The sequence below is a fragment of the Equus quagga genome, chromosome 5, assembly GCF_021613505.1.
Source record: "Equus quagga isolate Etosha38 chromosome 5, UCLA_HA_Equagga_1.0, whole genome shotgun sequence".
NCBI lineage: Eukaryota > Metazoa > Chordata > Mammalia > Perissodactyla > Equidae > Equus > Equus quagga.
The window spans coordinates 31,137,801-31,154,085 of NC_060271.1; the positions used below are offsets into that span (position 1 = coordinate 31,137,801).

The following is a 16,285-nucleotide window of genomic DNA, read 5'->3' on the forward strand; positions in this document are numbered from 1 at the left end:
AGGCGCTGGGCTGGGGGGAGAGAGGCGCTGGGCTGGGGGGAGAGAGGTGCTGGGTTGGGGGGAGAGAGGCAAGGACCAGGAGGTTGTTGAAGGCTGGGGCCAGTCCCGAAGGAGCAATCCTTGAGGGCAGTATGTTGCCAGGTGTCAAGTCAGGGAATGGTCACCTGCAGCTTCTAAAAGGACCATTTTGGCTGCTGGGAGGGAAGTGGGTGGAGGAGAGAATGGAGGCAGAGAGGTCTCCCGCTCCTGGCTTAGAGCGCTCTTCCACCCTTACCCTGTCTCCTCAGTCGTCTTCCAGCTCTTAAGTTCTCTTGTACTAAAGAGAAATTGGAGAAATTGCAACTGACATTTAGTGTTTCCCATTGAATGTGTGGGAATATAAATCTTGCATAAACAGAGGAGGTGTTCCCTGTCTTCTGGGAGCCTTAGAGATCCATAATTTACAAATGAAAAAAATTAAGATGTGGGAGACATCCTTTGTCCAGACCCCATATTTTATGGGACGAGATGACTGGCCCAGATGGAGGAAGGGAACTAACGTCCTAGACTCCAGATCTCCTGACTCTGAGGTGAAGGTCTCTCCTCCAGACCAGGGTCTGCAAACCGAGGCCAGAGGGATTGCCCCTTGGCCTGTTTTTGTAAGTTCAGTGCAGTGAGAATGACTTTTACATTTTAAAAGGGTTGTAAAAATTTTTTAAAAAGAAGACGACGAAAAAGAATATGCCACAGAGAGGAATGTGGCCCACAAAGCCTGGAATACCATCTGGCCCTTAAGGTCTTGGAGCTCCCCATACCAGTCAGTGATTAAATTATCATGTGTAGGCATCATCTATTTTTCTGCCATAAAAGCAAAAGAAGGAAAAAAATTATAAAAGTATTTCTAATAAAATACAGTGTATGGTATAAAAGGAAAAAAAAAGGCAAATGAAACATTGTGTGATTTGGTTATTTCAACCCTTGCCTTTTCTCCCCAGCTCTTTTGGTCTTTTGTCACCTCTGTAAATGAGAGCAATTCATATGGGCTTGGTAAAACAAACAGCTTACTTCTCTATCATCTGCTATTTCCCGTAGAGATTGCCTTCTCCTTTAGGGCACAGCTTTCAAAAAAGCTAATCATTAACACCCAGAAGGGTTGGGGAGCTAAAGTGCACATCTTCTCCCTCAGCTACTTCTTCCTTCCCTCTGGGCCTCCTCCTTGGCTGGGGACTAAGGACTGTGGCTTCCTGAAGTTTCCTTCTGTTCCTGGAGCAGTACCCAAGGGGCGCTGTGACTGCAGCAACTCCCTGGGAGTCACTCATACAACATCTCCTGCAGTCAAGTGTTCCCAACCATTTTGAACGCCTGAGACATGCTGCGTAAGTTCATGCTTGTGGCCCACTGCCCACTTCCTTTGCTCATATGGTTTTGATGTCCACAGGTATGTGGTCCTGACCACAAAGCATCACGAAGGCTACACAAACTGGCCGAGTCCTGTGTCTTGGAACTGGAACTCTGTGGATGTGGGGCCCCATCGTGATTTGGTTGGTGAGCTGGGAGCAGCCATCCGGAAGAGGTGAGTGTCTACAGAGCATCACTCCATCATCGCTTTTGATCTAGCCACCCAGCGCACCATACCTGCTCTGCTCTTGTGTGTTTTCTAAGTTTGCATTTAGTGAGTAACCTGCAGGGCTTCTGGCCTTTGAATCAGCAGTGTTCGATGCTTGGCAGGTTTCATGTGACCAAAGGTGACACCATCAGAGAAGTTCACGGCCCTGTCTGGTTAGGTGAAGGATTCCTAGCGTAGGCCACATGCTCCATTTACACTCTGCGAAGGATTCTTTCTGGAAAGCCTTCCAACCCAGGGCCTTTTCCAGTGTCTGATGGAGGCCAGGGTCTGGGTCTCGCATCTTCGTGTCCTCCTTAGCTGTCAACACAGAGCTTTGCAGGCGTCCAGGGAGGGTTTGGATGAATGGTGGATCCAGAGGGAACTGAAAAGGGCAGTTAAAGCAGCAGAAAGTGAGGGAAGGAGCCACTTGGTTGATACTAATTAATGCTCCCTAATATTTGCCACTTAATAAGAAGTAACTTCCCAAGATCAAAGAACTAGGAAGTGGCAGAGTTGGGATTTGAACCCAGATATTCTGATTTGGGACCCTACAATTCTGCATATATTTGCTTGTAAGGAGGAAGAGTGGTATTTGTGCCACGCCCAGTCTTAGCTCTCTTGAGACTTGGTAAACTTGCTGTCCTATTTAAGGGGTAGGCCAGCTGCATGTTTGTGTAAATAAAGCTTTATTGGAACACAGCTATGCCCATTCATTTATGCGTTGCCTGTGGCTGCTTTCAAGCTATAATTCAGAGCTGGGATAGAGACCACAAGGCCTGCAAAGCCTAAGATGCTCTCTGGCCCTTTAAGAAAGTGCTTGCTGACTCCTGTCACCTGTTCAATATTCATTTTCCCAGTGCTTTGCTGATAGTCCTGCTGTAAAACTCTGAGATGTTGATTAGATCTGGACTTTGGGGTCCTTGATTTTTATCTTCTTTGTATCTATTTGGTTCCCAAGTCATATGATGAAATACTTCAGTTCTTTCTGTCTTATCTGTGCCCCTGCAGTGTTATCCTTGCTTCTCACTTGGATTATAGAGTGTCTGTGACCCTCACCATGTGAGTTAAGAAACTCAAAACCGGCTTTACTGTGTCTGCAAATAGGTCACGTTAACCATGTTGCATTTTGGAGTATGTTATAAACTCTTAGTATATCTTAGATAAATGAAATAATAAAGCCATATTCATTCATTTCATCTACATGAAAAATATTACTAATGATTACTTCTGAGTGGTAAGATTCTGGATATTTTATTCTTTATACTTTTCTCTATCTTCCAGTATCTCTATCGTATGTATTCTGATGAATGACAGAGAAAATATTTTTTAGAATTAGGACTTGTTATTATTGAGATAATTAACAAATAAAAGATGGTTTAAATGACATTTGGTGTTAAGATATTTATGTATAAAAAGTAGTTGTGCGTATTATCAAAAACGTAGTAAACCCAAGCATTTTGCTTAAGCGATTGATAAGAGAATTTAAGGAAATTGTTTTGGATTCCACCCCGCTGCGTGCCCTTCTGGGTGAGTTTCACTGAGGTTTAAAAATGCTGCAGCTGATTTTTCTTCAAATACATTATTTTTTCTTTGCTCAATGACAGTTGCTGTCCTGTTTTTCGGTTTAAGGAACATACGCTATGGACTCTATCACTCGCTCTTAGAATGGTTCCATCCCCTCTACCTACTTGATAAGAAAAATGGCTTCAAAACACAGCATTTTGTCAGTGCGAAAACAATGCCAGAGCTATACGACCTTGTTAACAGGTAAAAAACGGAAATGGTTTTGGCCTTATGACTTTTATCACTGAAATCAGAGCTTCCTATAGGATGCTGTTAAGTTGAGGGGAAGAGGGGTTTTGAAAAAAACCTAGAAGACATCAAAATAATAAAAGTGGTGGTTGTATTAAGACAAAGTATATTTTTTCCTCCTACTTTTCAAAACTTCCATAATGTAGTCATAGTGCTTTTATAAATTGAAGCAATCAAACAAAACTGAGGATGGTGGTTAAGTCCAAACTTTAGTTTCCTCCTGGCATGCTGTTTCCTTTGTTAGGCCCCTGGAGAGGGACCAGACCGTCCTACACAGGACTCCGAGAAGGCTTTAGCATTCGGGAGATTTGCATTTGAATTGTGGCTCTTGTTACTCACAAACCTTAAACAGATCACCCTTCTGAGCCTCAGATTCTCACTCTGTAAAGTGGGGATAGCAGTGCCTTCTATATATGGCTCCGAAGTATCTGTCACCATGCCTGGCAGAGAATAAGGGTGCTATTATCATAATCACTCTCACTTGGTTTCACTATTTTCACCAGGTTTTATGACTAGTTTGCCCTTCTGGCACTTGGGGGCTCCTAGAGCATAGAGGATCTTTAAACTTAAGAGGCAGCCATCTCTGCCTGGACTTGCATTTTATTTATTTATTTTTTTTGTGAGGAGGATTGGTCCTGAGCTAACATCTGTTGCCCATCTTCCTCTTTTTGCTTGAGGAAGATTGTCGCTGAGCTAACATCTGTGCCAGTCTTCCTCCATTTTTTGTGGGATGCTGCCACGACATGGCTTGACGAGCAGTGCTAGGTCTGCACCCGGGATCCGAACCTGCAAATCCTGGGCCACCGAAGCAGAGCACGTGAACTTAACCACCGCACCGTGAGGGCGGCCCCTGGCCTCTCATTTTTTGCCAAAAAAAGCCTCCTTGCCTACAGATGACTTCTCTAAGGAGATAGTACATTTGTAAGAGACCAGCAGGAAGCTTGTGGTCAGTCAGAACTGGATCTGAAATCCAGTTCTTTTTTCTCACTGGCTATGTGGTCTTGAACAAACTATTTATCTTTTGAGATCTCTGTTTCTTTATCTGCAAAATGGGGATAGCACACAGCATAGAATCATGGTAAGAACTAATGTGGTGATGAGTGTAAAGGGCCTGGTACAGTTTCTATCGTACACAGTAAACACAGACTGTCTGTGTTACCTCTTGCCTCTTAGACAGGCAGTCTTTTTCCTGGAGTCTGCTTGCTGTCCCAGTTACAGAGTACAGCATAAGAGTTGACATCAGGCAGATTTACATCTAGGTTCCAGCTCCTCTTAGCTGTCACCTGAGACACATTGCCCTGCTGAGCATCAGATTCTTGCTCTCTAAATAATAATGGGGAATTGGGGCTGGCCAGGTGGCACAGCAGTTCAGTGCGCATGTTCCACTTCGGTGGCCCGGGGTTCACCAGTTCAGATCCCGGGTGTGGACGTGGCACTGGTTGGCAAGCTATGCTGTGGTAGATGTCCCACATACAAAATAGAGGAAGATGGGCACGGATGTTAGCTCAGGGTCAGTCTTCCTCAGCAAAAAAAAAAAGAGGACGATTGGCAGCAGATGTTAGCTCAGGGCTAATCTTCCTCAAAAAAAAAATTTAATAATAGTAGGGAATAATAATGCTTACCTTACAGGTATACACACACACTCACACCTCATAGGGCTTAGTGTAATAATACGTGAAAGGTGCAACTGTGGCTCCAGTGGGTCTATAAATCCTTTATGGTGGAAGCTTTGGGTAGTTATCCAAAAAATGTATTCAGTGGAATAGTTCAAACTCTTCATACATCTTAAAAGCAGAAACCTTAATCCTGTGGTTCTGGAGCACTGCTCTTTTAATTGGAATTAGTTGCTAGAAGGAAACCAAATTGTATATATACTGATCACAGCTACTTTTAGAAAGACATTAAAAAAATATATTAGGAGGAAATATACCAAAAGGCTGTGTGTGAAGCAGTGGTTATGTTAGCAGAGGTTTGTGTGTGTGTGTTGTTGTTTTTGTCTCTTTAGTTTCCCACATTCTCTCCACTGTGGTGATTCTATGATACTTTCAAAATGTGAGAAAATTAATTTTTAAATATTTATTGCAAAAATGGTTGTGTAAGACTTTACCGTGGATGGATTCAGATGAGGAACTTTGTTCTATTGCACGTCTTTCAGGTACAAACCTGACTTGATTTGGTCTGATGGAGAGTGGGAAAGTCCTGATACGTACTGGAACGCGACGTATTTCCTGTCTTGGCTCTACAACGATAGCCCAGTCAAGGTGTGTGATGATGTCACTCATCTCTTGTTTATCTTTATGAGAAGAGAAAGTATAAGCAGCCAAGATCCGGGGTAGTAACAAGAAGGACAGCAGCGGCATAATAAACAGTAGCATCAACATGGGGTGGGAGAGACCGGGGGACTCAAAGAATGTTAAAGGTTTCTCCTTTAATTCTTTTTTTTCCACCTTCCTTGGAGTTTAAGCTTTCTTTTTCTCCTTTAATTCTTGATTTTCGACAACATAGGTTTAAATCTTGTTAAAACTCATATACCAGACATATAAAATTCGAATACCTGTGACCTCACCTACTCTATGTTGACTATGTAATTCCCTCAGGGGGATTTCATTTCCCTTATATCCAAATTCTTGAGAGAACTGTGCCTATCTCCTCCTCCCCATCATCAACACCATTACACTGCATCCTAGCAACCCATTTTCAGTTTGTCTTTCGGTACACTTACAAAGTAGCTGAAGCCTTAATGTTCACTATCGAAAATTTCAAAAAGTTTACATATTTTGGATTTGTTGTGGATCTAGAAAAATCTAAGTATAAAACAAGTTTGGGGGCCGGCCCTGTGGCCGAGTAGTTGGGTTCATGTGCTCTGCTTTGGCGGCCCAGGGTGTCGCTGGTTCGCATCCTGGGCGCGGACATGGCACTGCTCATCAAGTCACGCTGAGGCGGCGTCCCACATGCCACAACCAGAGACACTCACACCTAGGATAGACAACTATATACTGGGGGGCTTTGGGGATAAGAAGAAGAAGAAGAAAAAGAAAAGAAGATTGGCAACAGATGTTAGCTCACGTGCCAATCTTTAAGAAAAAAAAAAAAGTTTGGACCGCACTATCTTGGTAGAGTCATAAGCCTCTAAGGATCTTGTTGGGTAACTATGACTAAACTCAGCAAACGGGAAGAAAGAAAAAAGGACCAAGATCCTATATGACAAAGAGAGACAAATTCAGACCAGTTTTCGGGGACTTGGCAAATGTGTGGGGACTCCTGGTGGCACAGCATCATGGTTCCCCCCCGAGGTCCTCACGGTGGGGTGGCTCACACATGGACCCCTGGGTGGGATGCCTCAGACGCTGTTCTGTCCACTCCTGTTCTGAATGCTTTCCCACGTGCTGGGAAGGAGGGTTATCTTGGAGCTGTGCTCACATTGAGAAAGCACTTTGGGAGAGATGGCCCCCGTCCTCACCGTTCCTTCTGTCTATAACTCCTGCGTGGCTCGCTCCTGCACTTCCTGCGGTCTTCACTCAGAGGTCGTCTGTTTAGCACAGCCTTCCCTGCTGCCCTGTCGTGCTGTGTGCCTCTCCCTGCTTTCTCTTTCCCTTAGCACTTCCCTGGGGTAATGTATTTCAGGTATCGTTGACCTTGTTCATTATCCCGCTCTCTCACTAAGGTGGCAGCTTTACGAGGGCAAGAGTTTGGGTCTGTTCATTGCTACATCTCCAACCCAAGAACAGTACTTGGCCCAGTGAGGCACATAATCAGTACTGGCTGAATGTAAACTAAATCTACCCCCCACCAATTCATATTCTTTCCTGGCAGAAGTAAGAAACACTCTTGGATCAGTGTTCCCCATTATGTTAATCCCTCAGTGATTAACTCTGATATGATATCGTATTATATTTGTCCACATATCTGTTTCCTCAGCTGGTCTCTGCTGGATCTCTGAGGGCAAGAACTGGGTTTTACTCACATTGGATACCCCAGTATGAGCCTCATGGTAGCAGTAAACATTACATTAAGATATTCCATGTAATGATGTCTCAGAATTCAGCTAAACCTTGAAGGAAGGAAAAGAACATCTGCGTGCTGACGTTCTTTACCTAGGTGATGTAGTGGGCTGAGTTCAGAGACCTGATGCACAGTCCCAGCTTTCCCAAACTCGGCCTAGGGATGTGACCTCCGGCAAGTCGTCTCCTCTCCATCTCCTGTCTAATAGAATAGGTGGTTTACTGGATGATCTTTAAGACGGGCTCTCCCAGCTCTGGCATTACGTATCTAGGCCAGGGTTTCTCAGCCTTGGTAATATTGACTTTTGGGACTCTAACCACTAGATGGCAGTAGCACCACCCCAGTTGTGACAACCAGGAATGTCTCTTTGCCCAATTCCCCTCCAGGGCACAATGGCTCCCAGGTGAGAACTAACGTTGTAGACTAAGTCTCCTCCTTGCTTCCACATAGACTCTTACCGCACTGCATTACTTAAGGAAGAGAAGTGGTTCTACCTGCGATGACCCAGTACTCTTTCCTCTTCTAGGATGTGGTGGTAGTAAATGATCGATGGGGTCAGAACTGTTCCTGTCACCATGGAGGATACTACAACTGCCAAGATAAATTCAAGCCAAAGAGCTTGCCAGATCACAAGTGGGAGATGTGCACCTCCATCGACAAGTACTCCTGGGGCTATCGTCGCAACATGGTGATGTCTGACATTACAACTGAATTTGAGATCATTTCGGTAAGACACCTGTGAGCTAGTTATTTGCTAACTGCTACCTCAAACTAGCCTTCTAGCTGAGAGTGGCGGAAGTACTCTGGGTGGAAGTGCAGGTCGACACAACCCTTTCGGATGATTGAACCTACTCCTAGAAACCTGTCCTAAGGAAATAATGATAATTACGGAAGAAGGTTTTACGTACAGACATGTTCTTCCCAGGATGATTTTCAGTTGAACATATGGGTGGTTTCAATTTCTTGCAACCAAAAAGGGATAGTTAAGTAGATTTGGGGATTTTCCTTAACCATTAAAATGTTTATGAATGTAATATGGGTTAATGCTTAGAGGGTTGAGTGGAAAAATAAGTTACATATTATCACAACTATACAAAATTAACTACATAGGAAAAGGACCAGAAGGAAGCACCAGAAATTAATGGTGTGGTGTCTTTCGGATACTGTAACAAATTCTCCTTTTAAACATTTTCTGTATGAAACCTTCAGTTTTCTGGGCCACCCTGAAGTCACCTGTTTGGGGTCGCAGTAAACACACCCCTCCCCCCCAACTTCAGAAGCCTTGAAGAATATATCTCTTTACGTCGTGTTTTCCCAAAGGGGCAGCATATACGTTTATATAGCCCGTCACATGCAATGTCCCAAAATTCTTCCCATCTCTTCCATCTTCCCAGAGTCTCCACAGCCCCCACTCAGAATCTCTTCTCTCGGATCCCCATCTCCTCTCCGTGTGGCTCCATGTGATCCCTTCACGGCCGAGTGCTTTGTGCTCAGCTTCCCTGCTCACAGTTGATGCTCTGATGCATGACCTTTCCCACCGCATATGGCACCATGGGCAGTGCAGTCTCTTAGGAAAGTGCCCAGGATCACTCCCTGGGATTTGAGTTAATGCGTTTCTCCATCTTATAGCGGGATTCTTCTATTTTCTCATTTAAGCCTGTCCTGTTTTTATAATGACAAAAATATATAGTATTTTCAAAAAGGGAAAGGGTGTTCACAAAGCAGGGGAACACCATGCCCTAGATTCTTCTTCTTCTCCTAATACCTGTGTATCCTAAGCATTATGCCAGGCTTGGCATTCATAGCCAGGATTTCATTGTTTCTGCTCTCTTCAGGAACTGATTCAGACAGTAAGTTTGGGAGGCAACTATCTTCTCAACGTTGGACCAACTAAAGATGGCCTGATTGTCCCCATCTTCCAAGAAAGGCTCCTTGCTGTTGGGAAGTGGCTGAGCATCAATGGGGAGGCTATCTATGCCTCTAAACCATGGAGGGTACAACTGGAAAACAACATGACGTCTGTGTGGTGAGTCTTGTCTTCTGTTGGGTGCAGGAACAGGACTGTGGCCCATCCTGAGCTGGAATCTCCTTGGATCCACAGTGTTACAAGCCGAGTGGAAGTCGTCTTGAGGAAACCCAAAAGCTATTCTTTTGCTACTAAATTTGTACCCCAGTTTCTGTCTTAGGTTACCAGGATATCTTTGACTAGTGAGGGAGGAGGTAGGCTTAGGGGCAAAAGGAACTTCAAAGCATCAGTCGATTTACTTGACATTGTTACCCTGCCTCCTAAAAACAGTCATAGCCAATACTGGTATAGCACCTACAAGGTGCAAGGCTCCATCCTAAATTCTTTCCACTCATTTAATCCCCTCAACAATCCCACCATGTAGATACTGTTATTATCCCCGTGTTGCGAGTGAGAAAGGGGGCCCAGGGCAGTAATATAACTTGCCCAGGATCACAAAACTGGTAAGTGGAGAAGTTCCAATTCATACTTGGAATTGTGGATCTTGTTATTTGATCTTGGGCCTCAGTTTTTTCAACTGCAAAATGCGGTGATGATACTTAACTTCCCAGAGTGGTTGTGAGGGTTAAATGAGATCCTGTGTGTCAAGTGTCCAGCAGAGTGCCAGGCACATGCTAAGCCTTCAATAAAAGGTATCTACTGGTGCCACACCACCGAGTGCAGGTCTGCATCAGGGGAAACACGTTCATCCCTCTGTTTTGGATGAGTTTCTATTTAGCAATTTTCATCTTCTTCTCTAAGCATGGTGAAATCTCAGAACAAGAAATTTGTCTTCATTGCACATCTTGCCCTTGTTATATCCTCTGCTGTTTTCACATGGATTTGGAGTTGAAAAAAGACTTGAATAATAAGGCAAATGGCATCAATGTGAAATAACTAGTATGAGAGTTAAATTTTTTTAAAGAAAACTATAACCCAACAGAGAGGGAAAATGGAAGATATCACCAGAAAGAGTCTTACAGGGCTGCTTCCTTCCTACAGACCTTAACCGGTATCCAGTTATTAGTGCTTCCTAGTAGCAGTGACAGACTCAAGGTCTTAGAATTGGTAGATAATTGAAAGGGAAATGTATAAGGTTATGTGTTGGGATAACAAGCCAGGTATCTTTGACAATGATGTTTCTTTTTCTTCTTCTTTTTCTTTCTTTCTTTTTCTTTTCTTCTTCTTTTTTTTTGCTGAGGAAGATTTGCCCTGATCTAACATCTGTGCCAATCTTCCTCTGTTTTGTATGTGGATTGCCACCACAGCACGGCCACCAACAAGTGGTGTAGGTCCACGCCTGAGAACCTGGGCCACTGAAACAGAGCACACCAAACTTAACCACTAGGCCACAGGGACGGCCCCAAACAGTGATGTTTCTTTTTTCCCAGGTATACCTCAAAAGGATCAACTGTTTATGCCATTTTCCTGAACTGGCCAGAAGATGGAGTCTTAAGCCTTAAATCCCCCATAACTACCTCGACTACACAGGTAAGGAGCCTCAGTCAGTCCTTTGAGAGATGTAGCTTTTTCTAAAGGAAGTGGCAGGTCCTCTCTAATTCTTCATTCCTTCCCCACAATTCTCCCATATTTATCCCGTTTAGACTGTCTTCCCTGCCCTGGCCCAGCATGGTTATTTCCCGCCACGTTCAGGCCATATTCCATACTCATTAATGCATTAATGTTTTTCCATTCCCTTTTGCTTTCTGTAGATAGTGATGCTGGGAATCCAAAAAGATCTGAAGTGGTCCACAGATCCAGTTGAAGGTCTCCTCATTCTTCTGCCCCAGTTACCACCCTCTGCTCTCCCAGCTGAGTTTGCTTGGACTGTGAAGCTGACAGGAGTGAAGTGATCATTGGAGTTCAAGAGGAAAGGGACACTGCCTGCTGTTTGCTGCTCTGATTTTCCTCTTTTGGTACCACATTGTAATAAACTACTCTTCTCTACCCAGAGATGGCTCCTCCAAGACATTTTAATCAAAGGAACTGAGTGCATTACACTGATGTCGCAATGGATGAAAGATCTGAGATCCATTGCTAGCATCCCTCTCTCCAATCAGCAGAAGAAGGGACTAAACAGTTAAGCTCAGAGTTCATCGATTCCTAACATTGGAAATTATCCACAGTAGAAGCTTCTCTCCATTCTCTATGTTTGATAGCCTGCTTGCTTACTCCATGACTTCTGCCAAAAGCCAAGTCACCCCATGGGGGGAGATGAAAAGGGTTTCACAAACTCAGTCTCATGCTATTTATTTAGCATCAGTTGTCACCCACACCCCCACAGACAGGAGAGCATGGAGGAAAGGAAGAGGCTTGCTGGGCTGCTAATGGTCAGCTCTTCAGAAGTGTCCAAAGCAAACTAGGAGCTCTGAAATTCAGTCTGTTTACGGTGATACGATGAAGAAAATGAACGTGCTTCTGCCCTTTTTAAAAAAATATGATCACATAAATAAATTTCTATGTAAATCATTTCTACCAAAACGCATGTTGTAGCTTTCTTTAGTTTCTATCTGGACTGCTTACAGCTTTATGTTTCTGTTGAAAGAAAAGGGGGTGGAGGGCTGCCAAACGCAGAAGAAAAAATGCAATTCCTTTGGTTCTTCTGCTCCTCTCTTCTAGTACCATTCTTCTGAGCTGACTACCAATTCAGCCTCTTTAGTTGTTAATAGATCAAATCAAATTTTCTATTTCTTTTTTTCTTTAACAGATATATTTAGAAATCTTTACTCAACATTTAAGGAATATTTGTTTTTTCTCAAGCATGTATGGAACGTTTACAAATGTAAACATCAAAGCAGCAGTATCATACAGGCTCCAGTGTGTCAGCAACGCAATCAAAGGACCACAAAAACTTGGAGGAGAAAACTTAATATGTTGGGAAACTTTTAAACACAGTGCTGAATAACTCATTGATCAAAGAAGGTACCATATCGGGAATTAGAAAATACTTAGAATGATAATGAAAACACTATGCATTAAAACTTGTGAGATGTAGCTAAAAAAAGTCTTTAGAGAAGATTCTGGGAAGATGGCGGAGAGGAAGCACCAGGAGTCTGCCTCCTCACCAAGACAACGGCACTGCTAGAATCTGTCTGATGTAACTATTTTGGAAGTCTGCAGTCTACCCAAAGGCTTGCAACTTCCGGAAGAAGACTTGGATGGTAAATTTTGGTTAATTTTGGTCAATTTCAGCTACTCGTCCTCCACTCCCAGCCATGTAATAGGCAGCTGTGTGCGTCTTCCTGGAGCAACTTGCACCAGATTATAGGAGCCGAGGTGGGCAAAAAGAACCTTGTTCTCCAAATATTGGGGATTTGTGCTCTGATGACAGGTTGCTGCTTCTCATCACAGAGGTACAGACAAGGAGGTAGGCAGCCATTGTTTTGCACCTCCCCACACTGTTGCAAGCCCCTCCTCCTCCAGCTAAAGAGACTTCCAGGGGATTTAAAGAGCTAGCACTCTTTTTCCCCTTTCATTTTTCTTTCTCTGTGCTTTTGGGAGTGAGACATTAAAGACTAGGACATTCAAACACAACTGCACATATGGGGAAAATTGGAAAGTGACCATGCACGCCCACGGAAAGGCTCAGAAAAGATCTAAGAAGACCTTAAGTTTATGCCTATGGCTTATCCTTGGCACAGAGACAGCCTACAACAATCAGAAAGGCAAAAACAAAAAATTAGCAAATCCTGGGGAATGGGGGAGAATCTGATTTCCAGAGTTACCACATCACTAGATTCAAATGTCTAGTTTCCAACAACAAAAAACATCACAAGGCATACAAAGAAAGATGAAAGTATGGCCCATTCAAAAGAAAAAAGTAAATCAACAGAAACTGTCCCTGAGAAAGATCTGATGGCACACATACTAGACAAAGATCTTAAAACAGCTCTTTTAAAGATGCTCAGAAAACTAAAGGAAGATGTGGAGACAGTCAAGAAAACAACGTATGAGTGAAATGAATATACCAGTAAAGAGAAAACTTAAACAAAATTCTGGAGCTGAAAAGTAACTGAAGTGAAAATTCACTACAGAAATTCAAAGGCAGATTGAGCAGCCAGAAGAAAAAACAATGAACTTTATGATAAGACAATGAAAATTATTGGGTCTGAGGAACAAAAAGGAAAAAGAAGAAAAGATCATATGTATGCCACAAATTCTCAGTGGATTTAAAAAAGAGAGATATACAAAGTATCTTCTCTGACCACAACTGGATGAAGTTAGAAATCAATAATGAAGGAAAACTGGAAAATTCACAAAATTGTGGAAATTAGTGCACTCAACCAATGGATCAAAGGAGAAATCACAAGCGAAATTAAAAAATACTTAGAGATGAATGAAAACAAAAACATACCATACCAAAACTAATGGGATGCAGCAAAACTAATGGGGGAAATTTATAGGTATAAACATATCAAAAAATAAGAAAGATCTCAAATAAACAACCTAACTTTACAACTTAAGGAACTAGAAAAAGAAGAATAAACTATACCCAAAGCTAGCAGAAGGAAGGAAACAATAAAGGTTAGAGCAGAGATAAACAAAATAGAGAATAGAGAAACAATAGAGAAAATCAACAAAACCAAAAGTTGGTTCTTTGAAAAGATCAACAAAATGACCAACCTGTAGCCATATGGACTAAGAAAAAGAAGACTCAAATTACTGAAATCAGGAATGAAAATGGGGACATTACTACCAATTCTACAGAAATAAAAAGGATTATAAGAGAAAACTATGAACAGTTTTATGCCAGCAAATTATATATTCTAGATGAAATGGACAAATTCCTATAAGAACAAAATCTACCAACATTAAATCACAAATAAATAGAAAATATGAATAGACTTATAACTAGTAAGGAGATTGAATCAGTAATAACAAGTCTCCCAACAAAAAAAGCCTTGGACCCAATGGCTTCTTTGGTGAATTCAACCAACATTTCAAGAAGAACACCAATCCTTCTAGAACTTTCCAAAAAAAATTGAAGAAGGAACACTTCCTAACTCATCCTATAATTCCTTGAAACCAAAGACATACAAAGACACTACAAGAAAACTACAAACCAATATCCCTTAGGAACATTAATACAAAAATCCTCAACATAATACTATCTAACTGAATTCAACCACATAGTAAAGGGATTTACACCATGACCACGTGGGATTTATTCCTGGAATGCAAGGATGGTTCAACATAGAGAAATTGATCAATGTAATACACCACATTAACAGAATGAGGGAAAAAACCCACAAGATCATCTCAATTGATGCAGAAGAAGCATTTGACAAAATTCAGCACCTTTTCATGATAAAAACACCAAACTAGGAATAGAAGTAAACTACCTCCACATAATAAAAGCTATCTATGAAAAACCTACAGCAAACATCATAGTGAATGGTGAAAGACTGAAAGCTTTTCCTCTAAGATCAGGAACAAGACAAGGATTCTTGTTTTCACAATATTCAACAGCACTGAGAGTCCTAGCCAGAGTAACTAGGCAAGAAAAAGAAAGAAAAGTCATCCAAGGGGCCAGCCCCATGCCCAAGTGGTTAAGTTCGCATGCTCCACTGCAGCGGACCAGGGTTTCACTCATTCTGATCCTGGGTGCAGATATGGCACTGCTTGTCATGCCATGCTGAGGTGGCATCCCACATGCCACAACTAGAAGGACCCACAACTAAAATATACAACTGTGTACTGGGAGGATTTGGGGAGAAAAAGCAGAAAGAAAAAAAAAGAAGATTGACAACAGTTGTTAGCTCAGGTGCCAATCTTTTTTTTTTTTTTTTTTTTGAGGAAGATTAGCCCTGAGCTAACTACTGCCAAGCCTCCTCTTTTTGCTGAGGAAGACTGGCCCTGAGCTAACATCTGTGCCATCTTCCTCTACTTTTCTTTTATACGTGGGAGGCCTACCACAGCACGGCTTTTGGATCCAAACTGGAGAACCTCAGGCTGCCAAAGCAGAACGTGTGCACTTAACTGCTGCACTACTGGGCCGGCCCCTCAGGTGCCAATCTAAGAAAAAAAGAAAAATACTGAGTGACATCAGCATCATGGCAGAGTAAGCTCTCCTGATGAACTCTTCTCTCCACAATACAATGAAAAAGACATTCATATTCCAACAGAGAACATCCACACAACACAAAAGATGTCTTAGAGACCCACACAGCCATATATCAGAAGGTGGAGGTGCTGGAGCCCCCATCGGAGGAGGTGGAACAGGGTAAGAGAAAGCGTTGCTCCTCCCCAAAAGACTGTGACCCAAGGATTGTGCATGGCCTCCAAGAGGGAAGGAAGTGGGGAGGGAGCACCCATTTGTGGGAACATCAAAGATCCTTGAGGTCCCTCACAGCCTAGGGGAAAGTCCCCTACCCGGGTGAAAGCTATTGCGAGAGGTGACTTCATCAAGCCAACACCCCAGGAGAGCACATAGCAAGAGCAGAGCAAGTAAGCCTACGAGAGCACAAAGAAGAAAGTGCCTGTCACTCCCCTCCCCCGCCCAGTGCCAGCTCCAGTGCCTGGAATCCCAGCAGGACACAGACGGCTCAGAACATGCAGCTCTTGACCCCCCACCCAGTGGTGATAGGTGGTAACTGTGACCAAATAATACCACAATGCAAAAGAACAAAGCCACACCCTCTAGCAATATCAAAAATTGTATTAAAGCTCCAGATGAGAAGGAAAAAAACAAGGACCCAGAAATCAATTCTGAAGACATAGAAATATGTAATCTCAATGACAGAGAATTCAAAATAGCTATCATGAAAAACTCGAGTTAAAAGAAAATGTAGGGGCTGGCCCCATGGCCAAGTGGTTAAGTTCATGCACTCCACTTCGGTGGCCGAAGGTTTCACCCGTACAGATCCTGGGTGCAGACCTGG

The 16,285-nt window shown here is 42.9% G+C and overlaps 1 protein-coding gene across 1 annotated transcript in view; it reads left to right on the forward strand.

Moving 5' to 3' along the window:
* The window catches only part of FUCA1 (alpha-L-fucosidase 1), a 13,039-nt gene extending 1,160 nt beyond the window's left edge, over positions 1-11,879 (forward strand). Inside the window, exons 2-8 of the mRNA XM_046663456.1 lie at positions 1,418-1,552; positions 3,215-3,352; positions 5,553-5,658; positions 7,926-8,126; positions 9,235-9,425; positions 10,796-10,895; positions 11,117-11,879. Of these exons, the coding sequence (XP_046519412.1) occupies positions 1,418-1,552; positions 3,215-3,352; positions 5,553-5,658; positions 7,926-8,126; positions 9,235-9,425; positions 10,796-10,895; positions 11,117-11,257 (1,012 nt within the window). The 3' untranslated portion in view covers positions 11,258-11,879. The remainder of the gene's footprint in view (positions 1-1,417; positions 1,553-3,214; positions 3,353-5,552; positions 5,659-7,925; positions 8,127-9,234; positions 9,426-10,795; positions 10,896-11,116) is intronic.
* The last annotated feature ends 4,406 nt before the right edge of the window (positions 11,880-16,285 follow it).